The following is a 20,640-nucleotide window of genomic DNA, read 5'->3' as shown; positions in this document are numbered from 1 at the left end:
GACAGATGTATGTGTGCTGACTGCTCCAACGGGGGGTTAAGGTCCTGGACGCAGAAGGCATGTTACATGGTTTAGGAGGACTGCCAAGAGAAGTGCTTTAGCATGCTACATGGGATTCAAGGAAGGGACCTCTGCATCCCCCCAACCATACACACACACACACACACACACCCCGAAATAAGAGGTGTGGCAGAGTCTGGTAAAGGGAGGAATTAAGTCCCCCTTGCCTTTCATATGCCATGGAGGGTCTCAGAGCCTTAGAAGGGTCTGGAACATTTTACCAATGGCATCACCAAACCACCTTATGTGGGGAGAGCACTGCAGCAGGAGCTAAGCGACCCTGGGTTGAAGGCTGCACAATGCATCAGCCAGACGAGAAATCAAATTGGTGTTGCACCCAGAACTCAGAGGGATACGTAGCACCAGAGAGAGCCCAGCTGAGAATGAGTCAGGGAGCCCCAGTTGAGCGAAGAAAAGCCACAAGTTCTCAGGCCCAGAATTCAACTGCTGGTGCCAAAAAATGCAGAGATTAAGGCACAAAGGACATCAGAGGCTAGAGGAAGTAGAGTACAGTATGATTTCCCCACCTTGCTCCCAAACAATACAAAGGCCTCAGAGCACTTTATGGCCCTGTATGAAGTCAGTTTTCATCAACGGTCAATATTTGCTTGAATCCAGTCATGACAATGACCACTGGCAGGAAAAAAATGAGCAAGTCACACAATCATTCAATATATTCAGGAAAAGTATTTAAGTGCAACATCCACTCATGATTAAAAGCAAAACTAAAAACAAAGAGCAACCAGAAAAAGAGAACTTCAATAAGACTGGCTCTAAAAATCCTTCAGTAAATCTCAACTTTAGTGTTTAATGGACTGACAGAGATCAAACCTGGATCATCACAGCCACGCACACGCAAAGTCACAAAGATGAGTTGGGAAGCGAGCAGGAGCAGGGCTAGAGGTGAGCATTACTGACATCCTGGGCATTGTATCACGGTGGGTGTGCAAAAACTCAGCTGGTCCAGGTTGTGGGTAAACGCAACTTTATCTGGATCTAAAGACTGATCTGAGAATAAAAACAGGAATCTGATGTAATGACAAATGGACTCTAAAACCTACCAGAAGTTCCACCATTCAATGAAACCATTATTTTAAAGAGCGCTAAGGACAGAGCTGAGGTAGAAATGAAACAATCATAAATATACAGCTAATGTCTGTTATAGTGCTAATATCATAAGCGAGAAAAATCAAAGAAATGTCAATAACCTCATTAGCAATTTAGACATAATTGGTCCTGGTGATACTTCTAAAAGATTTTTAGATCCTGGTACCTCTAGTTATTTGCTGTATTACTGGCAACTTTCTATCTCTGCTATGACTGATGTCTTCAATGCAGCCTTACACATACAAAGAAACTGAGATAAAACTGTTACGTAGGTATGAAAATATGTTTTCAGATGCTAAATCAAATTAAACTGATAATATAAATAAATCTATCAAAAGCAAAGTACATATGTAAATCAAATTAATAATGCATGATAACTAGACAATTATACCCAAATTGACAAGTGACAGGAAAGGATGAACTCCTTCTGATTTCAAAAAGGAGATATTGAATAGTAATTTGAACTACACCAAAATTATGAATCAACATGAGCAGAAACATCACTCCTAATAATGCTTCCCATCTGGAATGTTTTCCATGCCTTAAATACTAAATCAAGAAAACATATTGACCATGACAAAGTTGTGGCAGTATATCTAGAATTTCCTAGACAAACTAAACATTTTGAAAGGTTCTAGAAAAGAGAATATTTTTCTTTCTTTTGATGTGTAGATGGCTGTGTAAATATTAGTGTGTTTCTGCCTTTCTGACATTGTATTTTGCATTTATCTACAGCAGAAAAGAAAACTGTCCACCGTGTATATGTATGTGTGTGTATATACACACACACACACACATATATATACATATATCTATATATATCAAGATAGTAGCAGGAAAAAGAACAAAGAGATGTTCCAAATCTACTTAGTAATGGCCGATACTCACACCCAGAAAGATATCTTACATCAATTAACCTGAAAAGAAGTATTACATTTGGCCTAGAGAGAACTGTTATTAATTTTCTACTTCATCAAAGAGCAAACAATGTTGATGTTCTGAAACTCATCTGAAATTTGCCCAACAAAAGCTAGAATACTTGGAAAGAATCCTGTAGCCAAATTCTTAGTTGTTTCTTCCTGAATACGTATTTATGAAAGGAGTTAACGATGAAGTGAGTTCATATCTGTTTTAACATAAGTGTTTACAACCAGAGGTTCCATGAACTTGGATGGGAAAGACATCTTTATTTTCCCTAACCTCTGACTGCTAACATTTCCTTCATTATGACTAGGTAAAACCAGGGACACTGTGACTTTGCTAGCAATAAATAATAGCCACTTCAACTCTCATGTGACGTAATATGAAACTATCTCAATAGTTTATTCTCATTACCACTACAAAAGTATAGAAGTAAGTAGTCCCCTCCCCAATAGAGATTATTCAATGCATTAATAAAGAAGGATGTATTATGACACCACAAATTCTCATACTTGTAACATTTTGATTACTATTAGTATTTAAAAGGAAGCCAATTAAATAACATGTATGTTATTTTACACATTTAAATTATGATGAGAAGAGGCTCTGGGTTTCCCCTAGAATGCTGAAAAAGTTGATGGCAAAAAAACCAAAAAACAAAACGGTTTAGAACCTCTATTTTAGAGGGAGAGAAACAAATAAAACACATAGAACCCAATACTGTATTCCATTTCCTCTCTCTACAGTGAGGTATTAACAAATTCCGCATCTTTTATTCATGTCACTCTAACGATCATTTCTCATCTGCGGGCACCAGATCTTCGTAGATGGCTCTACATTTTTAAGGGCAGTGCATTTTAAACAGGCAGATTCAACCTTTTCCCTATCTCGGACTTCACAGATTAATGGTTCTTTTCAAACCTTTTCGTTTTATGTATATTCATGTTCTTTCCATTCTATCCTTCATTCAAGGAACAAATTTAAGTAAATTCAAGGGGAGTCGGCCTCAACAGATGGTCCAGAACGGGTGTGTCTGAGTGAAGGCGCCTGCCCTCCTGTTGCAAACCACACTTCCCCTGTAGCAGAGCGCCACTTCCCGCCTCCCTGACTAGCTCAGCATCCGACACTCTTTCTCCAAGCTTTGCTCCGAAGGGTCAGTTTTGCCCAGCAGGGAGGGACATGCTGATCCTCCAAACCCTTCTCCCCACTGCAGGAAGGAGTGGCCTCTGGGCTTGGGTTCATCTAGGTGTTAATCCCTCTGGCGGCCCGCTCTGATCTCTTGGGTCAACCAACCGCCCACTCGAGAAAAGCCAATGCCCAGCTCCCTGAACAAGCGAGGCTGGATCCCCGAGAAAAAGCCAAGGGTCCCCAGGGCGCTTACCAAGCCTCCACAGAGGCTGAAGACGGCCGTATGATCCTCCCGGGCATTGACCTGGCCGCGGTAGAAGCAGTGGCGCAGGTCTGGGGGCGCCGCGCCGCGCCCCTCCGCCAGGTGCGCGGGGGCTCCCAAGTGCACCTCGGTGTAGCCGGCAGCCAGGAAGGCTGCGTCGGCGCTCAGGTTCAGCTGGAAGACCTGCCCGTAGGCGCGGATTCGGTAGTGGGTCCTGAACGGCGTGGGCTCCAGCGCCTCCGAGCTGCGCTTCCTCCGGCTGAAGTGGTGGCTCTGCGGGAACACTTCGCCGAACTCATTGACCCGCGCGGGGGTCACCACTTCGTAGGAGGCCAGTGTCCTCACCAAGGCTTCTGCAATCACAGCGATACGGCGGTTGAGCCCCCAGCCATTTCCAACGCCCCAGGCCCCGAACTTCTTCAACCAAACGTCCCCGCCAAAGGGCCGAGGCCCCGGGTCCCCATACCCCTGTGGGGCGCGACGAATGGACACCCGCCGGCGAGCGCGCGCGCGCGCACACACACGTGCGCTCTGTGAGTGTGCCTGCCTGCCTTCCCACACCCCCGATTCGCTCCACCCTCCGCAAGCAGGGACCCTGACACTCAGGGCCCCCAGCAGCCACCTCCTTCCCGCGTCCCTCCTTCGCCTCGCTACCGCCGCCAACTCGTGCCCCGCGGGCGCCCGCGCCCGCCTGCCTCACGCGCCCCCGCAGCGTGGTCCCCGGAGGCAGATGTGTGCCCGGCGCGCGCGATTCCTCGAAACCCCGCGCAGCCGCCGCCTCCGGGGATGCTTGGGGCTGACTGATCCCCGAGTCCCGAGAGCCCCGGCCGGGCCAGGGTCCCCCAGCGGGCAGGGCCGCTACCCCCCCCCCACCACGCCTCCGTCCGCCCGTCCTACTCGGGCCCGCGCCCCACCTCGATGCTGAAGGCACCCCGCGGTGACCTTACCCTGCCTCGGGTGGAAGTGAACTTCCCAAGACCTGGTGATGAAGAGCGAGAGCTGGTAGAGCAGCCCCGTCAGCCACTTGGCCACCCGCATGGCTCCACCGGGGGATCCCGACCGGGGAGGCCAACCCGAGCCGCCCGCCGCCCCGCCGGCTTCCCCGCGCTCCGCTGCCTCTCCGCCCTCGCGCCCGCCGCCGCCGAGCCTCAGCAGCCTCCGCAGCAGCAGCCCCGGCCCCGGGCCGGCCCGGCGCGCCACCCCGCCAGCCTCCGCTCCCTGAGCCGCTGCTTCATCGCCCTGCAGCCCCGCGGTCCCCGGCTCGCTGTGGGCAGCTTCGCTCTGCTTCCTGCGCCCGCACTGCCCTCAGAAACTCTCTCCTCGGGTCCAGCCCAGCGCGGGGAAGCGACCCGACCTAGCAGGAACGGTGCCAATATAGCCACCCCGGGCCGGGAGAGTGGGGGCCGAGGGCCCGCCCCCAGGGGCCGGGGCCGGCCAATCAGCGGGAGGCGCGGCCGGGGCTCGCCCTCCCCCGGCGCGCGGCCCTCCCCCAGCCTCCCACCGCACGCGGAGTGCGGTCCCCGCGGGCTCCGGCTGTGGGCGTGCAGCGTGGTGAGCAGCCCGAGGCCCAGTTGGACACCATCCCGGTACCCGTAAAACCTAGCAGTGATACAAGTTGCGCGGCGGAGGTCCAAATAGGGGATAGGTGTGTGAGGCTTTAGTTCTTCCAATGAAATGGCAAGCATCAGATGGAAAGTTTCTGTAACGTTTCACGGTGATTTTAGGCTTCTCAAACAACGTAAGGTAAGCGACAGCGGGACATTCTTGTAGGCCGAGGATGCTCCCGATGAAGCTTAATGACCAGGCCTCATTTGCAAAGACCCTTGTGCATCCGAGGGGTTGTGAGTTTCAGTGTTCGGATGCATTGCAAAACTGAGGTTGCAATCAGCACACACTTCTGGGTGAGAATTTCTGGCAACTGCCTAAAGAAATTCGAGAAAAAAGGATCTCAGTCTCCAAAGTTCGTTACTTATTGTGATTTTTTTCATGTTAATATTCATTTTTGTACTTAATTTTGCATAAAGTGTCCCCCAAAATTATGTAAATATCAAGCCCCACAGAACTTGGATCTGCCCCTGCCTGTGAGGCATTGTTTTTATGATACTTTCTGCTGGTGGTTTCACAATATTCATATGTCCTTTGTTTATAATATCCAAATGACCCCATGTATCCACAGTTATCTTTCTCAGCAATTATTGTAGCTCTGAATCCGGTTCTGTCATCTTGTGCTGTTCAACTGGATAACCCCCAGTGGCAGCAGAAAGCAGCCATCATTTCAGAACTCCTTTCTCATTTCCCAAATTCACCTGTTTGATTTGTAGATTCCATAATTGCTTCTCTCTATAACCAGTCTGGAAGAAAGAAAAAAAAAAGAGGAAGTGGTCAGATATCCTTGAAATCCAACCAAGGGAGAGAAAGAATGAGTATAAAAAGCAAAGGAATTATATGGGTAAGTCTTCATAAACACAAAGGAATACACTCGCAGTTTCGTCTCTGGCTGCCCTTTCTCCTCTGAGCTCTCAGCAATGAAAATTCTGTTAGCTTTGAGTTGACCTCTCATGACAGACCTCCTTACTTTTGTATCAAATGTGGAACCATCTTGTCCAAGGAAGGAGAGTTTCTTACTTTTGCCAAGGAAATTACCCAGCTTGACAATGGTTAATTCTTCCACAATCTTTCCCCTTTTGTACCCCTCGCTCACCAGTGTCATTTTATTCCGCACAGCATTACAGACTTGTCATGGTATTTTTCTGAGTTAATCCCACTATTACTATAAACAAAACAAAAACGGACTTGACCCACACTTGTCTGTTTAGTGGTTACCTTCAGTACACTGTAATTTACAGTCGTTCCAGTTCCGCTGTAGCTCTGAATGCATCTTTACCTGAGGAGCCATGCCTATCTTCATACAAATAACAGAAAATAGAACTGCACCTGTTTAGCTGGCTGACTACCCACTGAAACCAAAGTAGATACTTCATTTCCATCACAGAATGTTTGTCACTCAAAGTAGTATTTGCAAGGTAGTATTTGATTTTCAACCCGCTCTAACTTTTCAGAAAGAGTGTTCTAAGAATAGGGCTGTTTTTTCTTGTTTTAAAGAAGCAGGAAGATGTTTGGGATATGTCATTTATGTCATTATAATCTTCACAGTGTTCAATAAAGAGCATTATTTCCTTCATTTTATAAGGTAAATGTTACACAATATCTAAGTAACTAACTGGATTTCCACAAACCCTTTCTGACACCAAAGTTTTCTCATTACACTAGATTAGAACTATTATGATATTCACATTGTTTGTCTCTCTTCCTTTCTCCTTCCCTACCGGTGAAAATGTCATGAATAAGCTAATCTATGCTATTTAAATCAAACATTTCTCCACATGGACAATTATACCTACCACTATGGAATTCCTTTGACATACCAGGCACTGTTCAAGGGACTTTAGAAAGGTTACCTCATTTAATTTGTGCATTCTCCCCATGAGACTCAGAGAAATTAAGTAATTCACCCCAGATCACATATCAAGTTAGACTCAAATCTCTTTGGTCTCAAATTCCATACTTTTTAAGAGAAGATTGTATTCTTCATAAGAGCTCAAATCTCATGCAGTACAGTCGTAATCAACAACAATTCAGAAAATAAAAGCCATAATTGCATCAAATGAAATTTTGTTTGATTTGTAATTCTGATAATTATTACAAGTACAAGCTATGTTATGAGGTTGGCACAGTGTGGAGGAAATAATTCTAATCTTGCAAAGCAGGAATATGTGCACTATACTCAAGATAGAACTTCTTTTATCATCTTAATTCTAACATAACCAGCTGTGTAAAGTTCAATAATTTATGCAAATTCTATAAGCCTACTCTTTATCGATTGTAGAATAGAGGCAATAATAGTTATCTCAGGCAATTGTTAAGGTGATTAAAAGAGATACTGTAGGTAACGTACTTGGCATAATACTGGACAAAATATGTGCTCAATGCATTTTCACGCTGATTATTATTTTTATCACATTACAGTGGGGGACTGAGGGTTCATACCAAAAGAAACAATTAAATGAAAACAGACTGCTTTTCTAATATTAGTAGGTAGGAAGTAGGTTGCTCATTCTTCACTGTTTACCTGAGACTAGGGAGCTTTCTGAGATGCAATACTTTTAATGCTAAAACTTGGGATGTGCTGGGCAAACTAGGAAGAATGGTTACTCAAGTTCAGGGTTCTCAACTAAGGCACGATTGACTTTTTGCGCTAGGTGAGTCTTTGTTGCAGGGGGCGGGGTGGGGAGCTGCCCTGTGCTGATTGTAGATATGTTTATCAGCATCCTTGGTCTCTAGTAATTCAATGCCAGTAGTATCCCCACCCTGTTGTGACAACCCCAAATATTTCCAGACATTGTCAAATATCCCCTGGGAACCAAACTGGCCCCAGTTGAGAACCACTGAGCTAATAAGGGGAGAGAGTTAGAAAATGATAAATGCATAGAAAATGGGTTTTACAAGAGACCCCCACAGTTGCTGCTTAGTTTTTAATTATAAATGACCAATTATTTAGTAGAAACTCTTTATATGTTGTAGCAGATGTGGAAATTGTTCATTATTGTAGTTAAAATAGTACAAATTGTGGTCATTGTGTTAATAATTGTTAAAGCATTGTTGTTTGCAGTATGCAGTATGCATATACAGATATGCAGAGAAGAATCAAACTCCTCTGCCCAAGGACGTATTATACTATGTTCTAACTGTCTATTTACTTGTCTGCAATCAAAACTAGAGTATAAGCATCATGTGAGGAGGAACTATAAACAGACTGTTTGAGGCAGTATCCGCAGCACCAAATGCTGTGTCCCCAGGGAACAGAAATTAAATATTCCTTAAATAAATAAATACTAATATTGAAATTTCTATAACCTAGGAGAACTAGGGCAAATTATCAGTCAATTTTACCATCTCTGTTTTTTAATTATGATATTTATGCCATTTACATTTAATATCATCACATGTTTACATTCAAGTCTATTATCTGCTATTTGTTTTCTATTTATCCTCTTTGTTCCTTTTTTCCTTTGTCTGCCTTCTTTTGGATTAACTGAATGTGTTTTATCATTCCACTTAATATCCTTTGTTAACTATAACTCTTTCTTTTATTATTTAGGTGGTTACCCTAGAATTTGTAGGATACATCTTTAACTTATCTCTGTTTACTTTCAAGTGACAGCATGCCAATTCAAATTTCTTCCTTGCCAACCTTTGTGCTATTGTTTTTGTCACACATTTAACTTTTCATATGTTGTAAATCCCATATTACATTTTGTTATTTTTATTTAAACAGTTATTTCTATCTAGAATCATTTTCCTTCTGCCTGAAAGACTTCATTTAATGTATTTTACATTGTAGGTCTTCTGGTGATGAGTTCTTTCAACTTTTGTATGTTTTTAGAAGTCTTTATTTCACATTTATCTTTGAAACCTATTTTTTTCTGGGTATAGAATTCTCCATTGAGTTTTCTTTTTCATGATTTAAAGATTTTGGTCTACTGTCCACTTTCTTGAGTTTTTCCTAATAAAGATATGTCATCCTTATCTTCTGAATAGGGGGTATCTTTGTTATGAATGTTTTTATGATTTTCTCTCTCCATTACTAGTGTTGTGCAGGTTTTTTTTTTATTATTATTTCTTTGGGGGTACACCAAGTTCAATCATCTGTTTTTATACACATATCCCCGTATTCCCTCCCTCCCTTGACTCCCCCCCCCCCCGTGCAGGTTTTTTTATGGTGTACCCTGAAGAGATTTTTTTCATGTGTCTTGTTTTTGAAGTTCATTGAGTTTTTTGGGACTGTGAGTTTATCATTTTCATCAAATTTGCAAACTTGGGGGCCACTATTTTTTCAAATATACTTTTTTGTTTTCCCTTCTTCTCCTTCAAGGACTCCAATTACGCATATATGAGATTGAATGAAGTTGTCCCACAGCTCTCTGAGGCTTGATTTTTTAAATAGTCTTTCTTCTTTTCTGTATTTCATTTTGGTTTATTTTTATTTCTGTCTTCAAATTCACTAATCTTTTCTTCTGCAGTCTCTAATTTGACATTAATCATATTCAATGTATCTTTCATCTCACATATTGTAGTTTGTATCTCCAGAACTTTAGTTTGGGTCTTTTTTGTAGTTTACATGCCTCTACTTAACTTTTTCAACATATGGAATGCAGTTACAATCATCCTTTTGATGTCTCTTCTAATATATGTCAGTTCTTAGTCGGGTTAGATTAATTGATTTCTTCCCCTCAGCATTGTTCATGCTTTCCTGCATCTTCAAATGCCTGATAATATCTGATTGGATGTCACACATTGTGAATATTACCTTTTGGGGTGCTGCATGTATTTGTATTCCTATGAATCTTCTTGAGTTTTGTTCTGGGATGCAGTTAGGCAGATCCTTTCTGATCTTGCTTTTTAACTGTATTAAGCAAGAGTGAAGCAGTGCTCAACATAGGGATAATTATTCCGCACTACAGAGGCAAGACCTGTCTGCGTACTTCAGTGCTTATGAATGGCCAGGTTTTCCAGTCTGGTTAGTAGGAAGCGACACTATTTCTAACCCTGTATGAGCCAAGGGCACTGTTACTTTTAATCTTTTTGGGTTGTCCTTTCCCTATTCTTGTAGAATTTCTTCACACATATATGCACTATTTTTAAAGATTGGGATAGTTCATATGGTTCAAGTATGGTGAGAGAGTCAACTTAAAAGATGAGCATTGTGGCATACATCAACATAGTTCACCTTCTTCTCCTGGAAATTGCTTTAAAAAACAAAGGAGAATGATAACTCCAAGATTATGTAACAGTTACCATAAACAAATGAGGCAGAAGCCACGTGAAGGAAACAAAACATTCAGAAAGGAGCAAGAAGGCTCAGCAGGGGAGGATATCAAGTAACATCAGAAAAAAAAATACACTTTCTGAAGGTGTGCTCACCCTGTTTTAGACAGCTATAGTCCTTGTGTGAAACATCAAAGGTTGAGTATGTGAGCAAGTTTGTGAGCAGTTCTCCTGGACCATGTTTTGTCCAGAGAAGCAGAGGAAATAGGCTATGCAAACAATAAAAGAGAAGCTAGAGGTATCGAAAGCTTTCTCTCCTGTAATAGGAGAGAAAGAGAGATCTAGAAGGCTCTCTCCTATTACAGCAGAGAAAGAGAGTAGCTAGAAGGCTACCATGCACCTCTCAGCCCCAACAAGTAACTGGTCCATAAAAATTCAGTTAATTCAAGGATGGCTTTTTTTTTTTTTTTTTTTTTTTAGGATTGCACACAATAAATCCAAATGAACTATAAGAAGCAAGCTGGAAAAAAGGATCAAAACTTATCTAGAGCTGAAAACACACACACACACACACACATACACACACACGCAGAAAAATCTTGCTATGGAGCAGATAAAAATTGTGACCAAACATTTTGAAATGAATTATAAAATAATGAAGAGATTACTTTTGAAGTCAGACCTCAAATCAGAAATATAGGAACTCAAGGACAATATAGAAAGACAAAAGGAAGAAATAAAATATGATCTAGCAAAGTTCAGAAAAGAAGTAGTGGGGAGAGCATCATAACAAAATAAAAACAAAATTGAAAACAGTATGAGAGAAAATCAAAAATATAAAAAAATAAAGAATATGGAAAAAATGAGAAAAGTGACCACATTGAAATGGAAATACAGGAAGGAAAGGAAAGACGGAAAGAAGAATGGATGGATTAGGGAGAAAAAATAAATAAAAAGATATGCATTAGAGATCCACATACATGTATTTTGAGTAGTCCTGGAAGAAAAAAGAATCAAAAGAACAGAAAAATTGTTAGTTGTAATTCAAGACTGCATTTGTTGAAATAAAAGACCTAAATCAGTGTGTCTGGAAAGACACAATGGGTACAAAGGAATTGACAAAGAATGGTCAACATCAAGACATATCCTAGAAAAGTTATTGGGCTTTAAAACAAAGAATAATTTTTTGCCCAATCAGACAAAAAAATGTTATTTACGAGGATAAAATAAGTAGGTTATATTCATTTTCTCCACAGTAACATTCAACATCACAAAACAATGGAATGACATCCTTAATATATATATTCAAGGAAAGAAAATGTAAGCCAAGGATTGTATCCAGCCAAACTGTCTTTTAAGTACAGACACCAGACAGTTTTGAATTTGCAAGAACTCAGAGAATATTTTTCTGGAGGCCAAAATGCAGACAACCGAGGAATGGGTAAATGATTCAAAATGAGTGATAGTGAGCTTTGAATAATTTTAACTTAGAGCTAAGATTGAAACAAATGTTGAGTAACAGAACAGAATGGAAATTGTATAGAGTAAGATGAAAAATAAAATACAAATAAATGTCAGTTTTAAATATGTAACTATATTGCATAGCAACCACAACCATATAGCTGAAATTGTATTGAAAGGAGATACAAGAAAGAACAGATTGGTTGGAGTTTTTAAATCACATCTATCAGTTAATGACAGGATAAGTGAGAATGTAGAAAACCTAAATAATATAAGTAATAAAATTGTTGTATCTTGAAGATATGGCTTTTGTATAATCATGTAACATTCATAAATTTCAAGAAACAAAAGTAGTTCTGACAACAGTCTCAGATCATAGTCTAATAGAATGAATAAAAAAGCAGAAAAATTAAAGTTTCAGAGAAGTTTTAAAATAATTCTCAGGTCAAATAGAAAGCATATACTGTTTATTATTGGTTTAAAAAGTCAGCAATAATTAAAAAGCTATATATCTGAACAGAGGGATAGACATAAAACAAGACTCAGAAGAAAATTTATAACCTTAAAATTTTAGATGACAAAAATAAATTAAAAATTAATTCAGCAAATAATTCAAATATTGGTAAAAAATTAAAGGAAAACAGAATAAAGAAATCAATAAAGATACAAGCACAAGGAAATAGTTAGAAAACAAACTATAGGCCCTCAAATTATACCAAAGATAATGTGTTTAACTGACTGGTGGGAAAAAATGCCACAGAAGGAAAACTCAGAAGTCTCCTTGAGAAGTTAGCCTGTAAATATGTGGAGCTTAAAATAAAGAGTTATATTATCCGAGGGACAAACTTTTTTGGATTTGTTTTGTTTTTTGTCATGGGTGATGGGGGTGAAGTTCCAAGAAAAAGAACTAGACATCTTATTTTTGGTACATAACTGAGCGGAATAAAAAATATTAACTTTTACAACAGTACCACTAAGTAATAAAACTAAGAAATATAATAACACAAGCAGTATGTGGAAAGATACACGCCAGTGTCAATAATGGTATTCTTGGATGGTAGGTCATAGGTAATATGTATTCTTCATTTTTATCTAAAATAAGCATGTATTCATTAAGTAGTAATAATTAAAAGAGGCTTCCTGATCTCACAACAGACCCAAAAATCAGTTCCAGATGTACTGAAGATCTAAATGTGAAAGATATAGCAATAGAGCTTTTAAAGAAAACATAAGATAATATATTTGTGACCCTGGAGTAGGCAAAAGTTTCTTTAAAAGGATACAAAAATGTCAACCAAAAATGTTAAACTGGATTGTAGTAAAATTAAGAACTTTCATTAATCAAAAGATACCATTAGAAGAGTAAAGAATGTGGAAGAAATGATTTCCAAATCATGTATGTGACAAAGGACTTGTTTCTAAATTTATACAGATAAAAATTTGCTTGGAATTATAGTAAAATCAAGAATTTCTGTTGGAGACACTATTAACAGAATGAAAAGTGTGAGAGAAATTATTTTTAGTACATTTATCTGACAAAAAATTTGTATCCAGAATATATTAGAAAAAACGTCAAATAAGCAAAAAAAAAAGACAACCAAATATAAAAATAGTCAAAAGAGTTTAAAATACATTTAGTAAAAGAGAATATCAAAATAGCCAATAAATATAGGAAAACGTGCTCAACATCATCAATCATCAAGGAAATGCAAATTTAAAGAAAAAACATCTTTAAAATTACACGTTCTATCACATACCCACAGAATGGATAAATTTAAAAGATGGAAAGTACCAAATGGTGACAAGGACGTGGAACACTCAGACACTGCTGGGGTGCAAACTGCTACAGTCACTTTGGAAAGTGCTGAATATGTGTGCAGTGTATAATTCTTGACTATATCCTCACAAGAAATGCATTCATCAGTTCACGAAGAGACATAAAAGACATGTACAAGAATGTTCACAACACCAATATTTTTGTAATTGCCCAAAATGAGAAAATACCCCCAAACCAGTCAACAGATTGTGATATATGCACACAGTGGAATGCTAGACAGAATGAGAACATATAATCTACAACTGCATGCAACAACATAAATGAAACTCACAAAAAATACTATTTAGAGAAAGACTTAGAGCCCTCCCCGCCCCAAAAAAACAGTGCATATAAAAGGACTCAATCTATACGCAACATACAAAAGCAGACAAAACTACTCAATTTTATTAAAAGTGGCTAATTCTTGGGGTGGGGAGAATAGAGATTGGAGTTAAAGATGAGTGAGCTTCTAAGATGCTGGTACCATTTTGTTTCTTAATCTATGTTCTAGTTGAAGAGGTGGTTTGTGAAATTTCATACATCTGCAGTGTTGTGTATTTTCATATCATAATGGTATCATTTTTCTGTGTATCTGTGCATGTAATACTATAAAAAGCATTTTTAAAGTAAAATATGTTACTGTGAAAAAACTCCACTATTTCTTTACTATATGGAAAAAGTTTAAAAGGACTCCAGGAAATTAAATATTAAAATAATCTTTTGAAGTAAATATTTATTTCCGGACACAATTTAATCCAATAACCAGAGCCCATGACTAGAACCTCAAGAGCCAAAAATGTCAGGAAAATTCTGACAAAATATCTTTCATAGCTATTGTCAGTCACTTAACTACTCTCTCAATTTTCTTTTAAAAATAAAAAAGGAAAGGTTCAACACAACAACAAAAAAGGAAAGAAAGAGGGGTATATATCCCTCTGAAGAACATATTTTTACTTCATTAAAATACATTGCTAACTGCATGGTGCTTAACTCATGAGTTAGAAGAGGAAGGAAGGGTAGAAAGAAACAAGGGAGAGAAAGAAAGAAAAGACAGGGAGAGAGAGAGGAAGGGGAGAGGAAAGAACGGAGGGAGAGGAATAATGGAAATTAACAACTTTGCTCTGATTTTGAGGGATTTGTAAATAATTCATAGGTTTTCTTTTAAACCATGATGTACTAAGTTTACCCAAGAGAATGTAGAATTCTGATGGGTCTAATCATCATTTTACATCTAAAATGTTACTTTTTTACCTTCTATACTATACTGCATATTAAGGTTCATAACCTTGTTGGTTGTACAAATATAGGATTATTTGATAGAAGTTCTTTTTGACACAATGGATTCACATTGGATACATCAATTGAGTTTCTATAGAGAGTAATGATAATAGTTCATGAAAACATGAAATTTAATTGGAAGTATCAACTGCTTTAAAAGGATGTAAGTTTTTCAAAACATTTTCATAATTATTTCTGTTTAAGTGGCCTTTATATTTGGAATTCTGCAAAATATAATGAACTGATGTGTCTTGCTCCTGAAACTGGTCTCCTGATGAAATATTCTTGAAAACGAGTTCTTGATAATTTATTATCTTAAGATCCATATAAACAAACTGCTTCCTTCTAGACAAGATATTAAATAAGTAATATATTGTTCATTTCATTTTGCTAATGAGACAAAATTCTAGCAATCTATTAGGGATGGAAAAGGTCAGGAAAAAATTATTATCACTAAGATTTATTTAAAATTCTACACTAACGCAAAGATATAGTACATTTAGGAAAAGCAAAAATAACTTTCCTCTAAGGAGGTGTTAAATTGAAAATGGATAGTGTGGCATATAACCAGTAGAGTTTTTTGCCAGGAAAAAAAAAAAAAGATCAGAAAACACAGGAGCCACTCTGGAAGTTTCCCCCAGCGACATGATTGAATGCCAAATAAGGTTTCCACCTTATTTGCCACCAGGATGGGATGAAAATAAGGCAAGGAGCCTGCAGCAAACCAATGAAGGAAAAGATGGCATGATCCCAAGGACAAAAGAAGAAAGGAGTGCTCTTTCCGGGTCCAGCTTGAATTACAAAACTCTGGAAGAGATGGGAGGAGCTAATAATACAACTCTGTTCTAGCTGGGGAGGTGCCTGGCTGACATGATGATGACTGAGCGGTTTAAATATAAGACTCCACTGGTGTGTTTGCAAAGAGCTGAGTAAATGCCTTCACTCAGGAGAATATGACACCAAGCAAAAATTCACCTAGGCTGTTTCATTTCAACATACACTACCACACTTTTCAAAAATTATAACCATTTATTTTATAAAAACAGGGACTAGTTAGACTAATACTCAAGGACATTGTCACACCAAAAAGCAAATACGTCAAACCTCTTACTTAGCCTTTTGAGATCTCAATGTGTTTTCTTCCCAATAAATTATGAAGATTGGACTGGATAATTTCTGTGACCATTTACAAGCCTAACATTTTATGTCTCTGTAATTTTATGATTTGAAATAAAGTATAAAAAACACACAGTCACCAGGGAGGGGAAGAGTTTGTGGGCTGAAAAAGGTCAATGTGGATATTGGATCTTCATTTTAAAGGGAGGGTAGCAAAAATGGAAGATGCACATTGGGATATAATACAGGATCTTGAAGAAATTCTTTATTCCTTTATGAAACAAAACAGGGTAGCAACCAAAAGCTGAAATCAATATTTCGGCATCCAGTGGAGGTCTATGCAGCTCAGATGAATTATGTGTAGTCAGCCAAGTTTCACAAACAGATGAGAGAAAAGTGTGCATTGTACAGCCATTTTTGAGATATTCTATAGAGAAAAGTTTTATGCACACTGATTTTTGGTTCCATCCTTTTACACTGCACACAAATATAGAAAGAATTCCTTAACTATTGGGGTGATAAAAACTGAAATAGACTCAACAGAAATGCAGGGTCTGCATTACTTCATATACTCACCTGCGTAAACTGAGACCAAAAATATATTTCACATAAAGGCATGTAGTTTTTACAGAAAATTAAAGTAAGGAAGATACTGTGAAGCTAGTTTGATTCTATATCGCTTTCAGTTGTTTGCTTTTTCCTAATTTTGTTTGCAAGTGCAGGAAATATGGTTGGAAAAGTGTATGTTTCAGAGCCCAATTATAAGCCATGTGAGAAGACCACTTTACCTGTCTTATTGCTACATACGTTTTGTTAACCCATTGCCCAAGTTGCATACTTATTTACCAGACTTACTCTCAGTTGAGTAGTGAATGTATTCAAGACTCAAACACATTTCAAGGCCTCCACTGAGGACCTTAAATTTTTTTTTTAGTGACTCTAAGAAAAATTCATTAAAAAAATTTCAATCTGTTTTAAGAAAAAGTACTGGTCCCTTTCACATAGTACAGTGAAACAAAAATGCTGTTTTGTTTAATTAATATTATATATGAAAATATTCTTATTTTTGGACCTGTGAGCATAACCTCTCTATCTATCCATCTGTCTACCACATAATCTGCTTGACCAAAATTATTCAATGAATATAATTAAAAGATAAAACCATCCTCAGCCTAACACAGATAAATTAAGGGAACTCTTAGGAATCACTTTGAACATATAATACAGCTGCCAAAGGATGCCTTACATAGCCCTTTTTCACTTATGTGGTTTTACACAAATACAAATAGGTGATATTCTAACTTTCCCTTACCTTTGCGGTGATGCTGAGGACACACAAAGTTTCTAGTATCCAAAAGGGAAATGTTGCTGAAATGCGGGCCATATGTCATCTCTTATTGCCATGTTTTCTCCATTCTTCCAGGTGGAAATAAAAATTCTAACATGCCCACTGAGCTTGAGCCATATGAAATTAGAAATTTGGAAAATACCTAGATCCGCACTTCCTTGAATGAATACAAAATAAGGAATGGTAAGCTATCCATTTTTGACAGTGGTTTTCCAGGATCTGGATCCGAACTCAAAGCATTGAACTCTTTATTAATTATTCCTGTTAGTGCTTTGTCTCACTTAATGTAAGCCAGCGTGAAGATAGGAGGATCAGGATGCGGAGCTCAGCCTATGTGTGAAATCACCATGGAAACCACATCTATGACTAATCAGTGAGAACTGGCAGGCATGATTCTGCACTTATTATTACAAAGCCCCACATGTGAATTTATTTAAATCCTCTCTCACTTTGTCTCTATTTTGAGTTAAAACAATACTCAGGGTTTTATTTCTTCCAGAGCAGTCCCTGAGTGCTAGGTAACCACAGTTCCAGCAGCCTCTTCTCTCAAAACTTGGCCCAGCATTTCTCAAAGCAGATTGGAAACATCTATCATCTCTCTCAGTCTTTCTCCTCTAACCCCATATCTCTCTTTTTTTAAAACAAATTTATCTATTTATTTATTGGCTACGTGGGGTCTTCATTGTTGCTCGCAGGCTTTCTCTAGTTGCGGAGAGCAGGGGCTACTCTTTGCAGAGGTGCGCTGGCTTCTCATTGAAGTGGCTTCTCTTGTTGCGGAGCACAGGCTCTGGGCACACGGGCTTCAGTAGTTGCAGCACAGGGCTCAGTAGTTGTGGCTTGCAGGCTCTAGAGCGCAGACTTAGTGGTTGCAACATAAAGGCTTAGTCGCTCCATGGCACGTGGGATCTTCCCAGACCAGGTGGGCATATCGACTAAGATATGCCCACCTCTTCGGGATTGGTTAATTACAGCTGGAATTAGAAAAAGAGCTGTTAGGAGGGTTCATTTCAAGATGCTGTCTTAAAGAATCAGGACAAAATGTTGAAATATGAATCAAAATTTAGATTACTTAAAAACCAAGCTATTTTCAGAAGGACAGATGTAGTCAAGTAAGAAGGAGAGAAGACCAAATAAAACAAGTGTTAAATATCGATTGGATTTCACAAAAAGGAAATCATCGATGACCTTCATGGAGCTACTGATGTGAAACTGGAGAAGAGTGAACACGGGCCAGGGGTGAGGAGATGCAGATAGTGAGCTCAGAAGGAATTTCAAATAACTTCATTATGAAGAGAGGGTGGTATCTGAGAAAGGGCTTGTGTTTTCAAAACTTTTTAAAGACAGAAGTGTCTTGAGCATGTTTAAAACCTAACAGGAAGAAGCCAGTAGAGAACAAACAGTTGAAGATTGAGAGGAGAAAGAGGGGGCAAGGATGAGGTCCTGGGAAGCAGTGGATGGCCTGGCCTTGGGCACCAGGAGATACCCAGCTGGTAAAGAGTGGGTTACAACCTAAGTTAATGTGTCAGTGTAGTGGCAGGAAGTTCAGACTTTGACTTTCTCTGTGAGGGAAGTAATTAGGTCACTTTCTGAAAAGGAAGGTCAGGGCAGTGGATGAGAAGTGTCGGGTAAGTTGAGAAGGTCTAAAGGCTTTTGGTCCTGATGAAGCCACAGAGGGAGATGCTAGGGGAAACATTTAAGGATGGCCAAGAAGCATTGAGAAACCTCCTAAGGTTGGAGAGTTTGTAGTGGCACCAGATCCATGTTCAGGCCATTTTCTTCAGCAGGACCTAGTCATTTAGCAGAAAAAATATTGAGGAAAAATAAAATGGCCTTCTAAAGTATTCCTACTATTATACCACCTAATAGAAATTATGTTCTCCAGCCTTAAAGACCAATTTAAATACATGCATACTCAAGCTTCCATAGGGCACCCAAGATCTCTCATATTTCTAGATATTAATCACTGTAAACCTATTTGAGACCAGAGACCATGCCTTTCTGACATTGTGTCCCAAGGACCTAACAGGGCCAAGCACATAGCAGACAATAAATGTTGATAAATATTTATTGAAATCAATGCTAAATGGATGGATTTCTTCAGTCTACTGTAAAAACAAAACACTGGCCACTTGTCTTCCAGACCAAAAGAAATCAGTATAAAGTATCAGTATTAAAGTAAAAGAAAGTTAGATTACTTACTGGAAAATTACATGCAGAAAGATATACATGTACTTTTCATTTATTACTACAAAATACGTATTTAAAAGAGACCCAAGTACACTTACTAAAAGGAGATGATTGTATTTAATTCACGTGTCAGGAGAACAGTAGCAGGAGGCAGAGGGCTGACCTCAGGAAATACAGTCAGTTCAAATACAACATTCACAGCCTTAGCTGATGACCCATGGACTTAACCATGAAACCAGAAATAATAGTAGGTAGTCATTGCTAAAATAAGATTCTGGGACGCCTATTATGTGCCATGTTCTGAGCTCAGCACTTAGATGAATTCTCTAATCTTCACAACAACCCTGGGAGACAGGCACTATGAACATCCTCTTTTGGCACATAAAGGAACAATACTTAGGTGAAATAACGTGCCCATGAGTACAGATCTGGTACGTGGCAGAGCTCCTATAGGCTTAGTTCTTTGTGTCAGCAGAGTCCACTCTCTTCACCGTGCTGTCTTCACGTCCAGGGCAACCCTTCATTTGTCCAACGTGAAAACCAAGGCCCAAGGAATAAAGTGAGTTGTCTGTATTCTCACACTTCGTTAGCTGTTGATCATGAATAGAACTCGGGTCTCTTCGTCTCCAGACCAGCAATCTCTTACCCATTCTTGAAAGCCATAAGCCCTGACACCTTAATTCCTTGTACTGGAAACGTTACCCAACTCCAATTCATTGTCTCCATGAGCAAAATTCACCCTTAGCTAAGTGACCACATCCATGTTCGATCTTAACACTAACGACCAAACGGAAATGGATCGATCGTAATTCATCACTTAAGGAGAAGACATATTTTTAACTCCGATATGTGAGAGAAATTCTGCCATAATAATCTTCACTATTACCCCACTATTGTAATGTGAGAGCAGCAAAAAGCAAAGACCACTGTAAGAAGGATTTGGGAGAATACTAAAAATAGAGACAGTAATAGTAGCTAATATTACTATGGTCAAGCAATAACCTAAGCTCTTTAAATGTATTATTCATTTAATTTTCACAGTATGGGATGGGTACAATTAGCATTCCATCTTTCCGGTTCAGGGAAGTGAAGTACTGAGTGTCCCTGTCATATATCTAGGAAACGGCAGAC

The 20,640-nt window shown here is 39.2% G+C and overlaps 1 protein-coding gene across 1 annotated transcript in view; it reads right to left on the bottom strand.

Moving 5' to 3' along the window:
* The window catches only part of ADAMTS20 (ADAM metallopeptidase with thrombospondin type 1 motif 20), a 173,562-nt gene extending 169,045 nt beyond the window's left edge, over positions 1-4,517 (bottom strand). Inside the window, exons 1-2 of the mRNA XM_057703425.1 lie at positions 4,426-4,517; positions 3,470-3,831 (exon numbers count right to left, since the gene is read on the bottom strand). Coding sequence (XP_057559408.1) covers positions 3,470-3,831; positions 4,426-4,516 — 453 coding nt within the window. The 5' untranslated portion in view covers position 4,517. The remainder of the gene's footprint in view (positions 1-3,469; positions 3,832-4,425) is intronic.
* Between the last annotated feature and the right edge of the window lie 16,123 nt (positions 4,518-20,640).

Source organism: Hippopotamus amphibius, chromosome 12 (genome assembly GCF_030028045.1).
Source record: "Hippopotamus amphibius kiboko isolate mHipAmp2 chromosome 12, mHipAmp2.hap2, whole genome shotgun sequence".
NCBI lineage: Eukaryota > Metazoa > Chordata > Mammalia > Artiodactyla > Hippopotamidae > Hippopotamus > Hippopotamus amphibius.
This window is presented reverse-complemented; position numbering and strand designations above follow the sequence as displayed.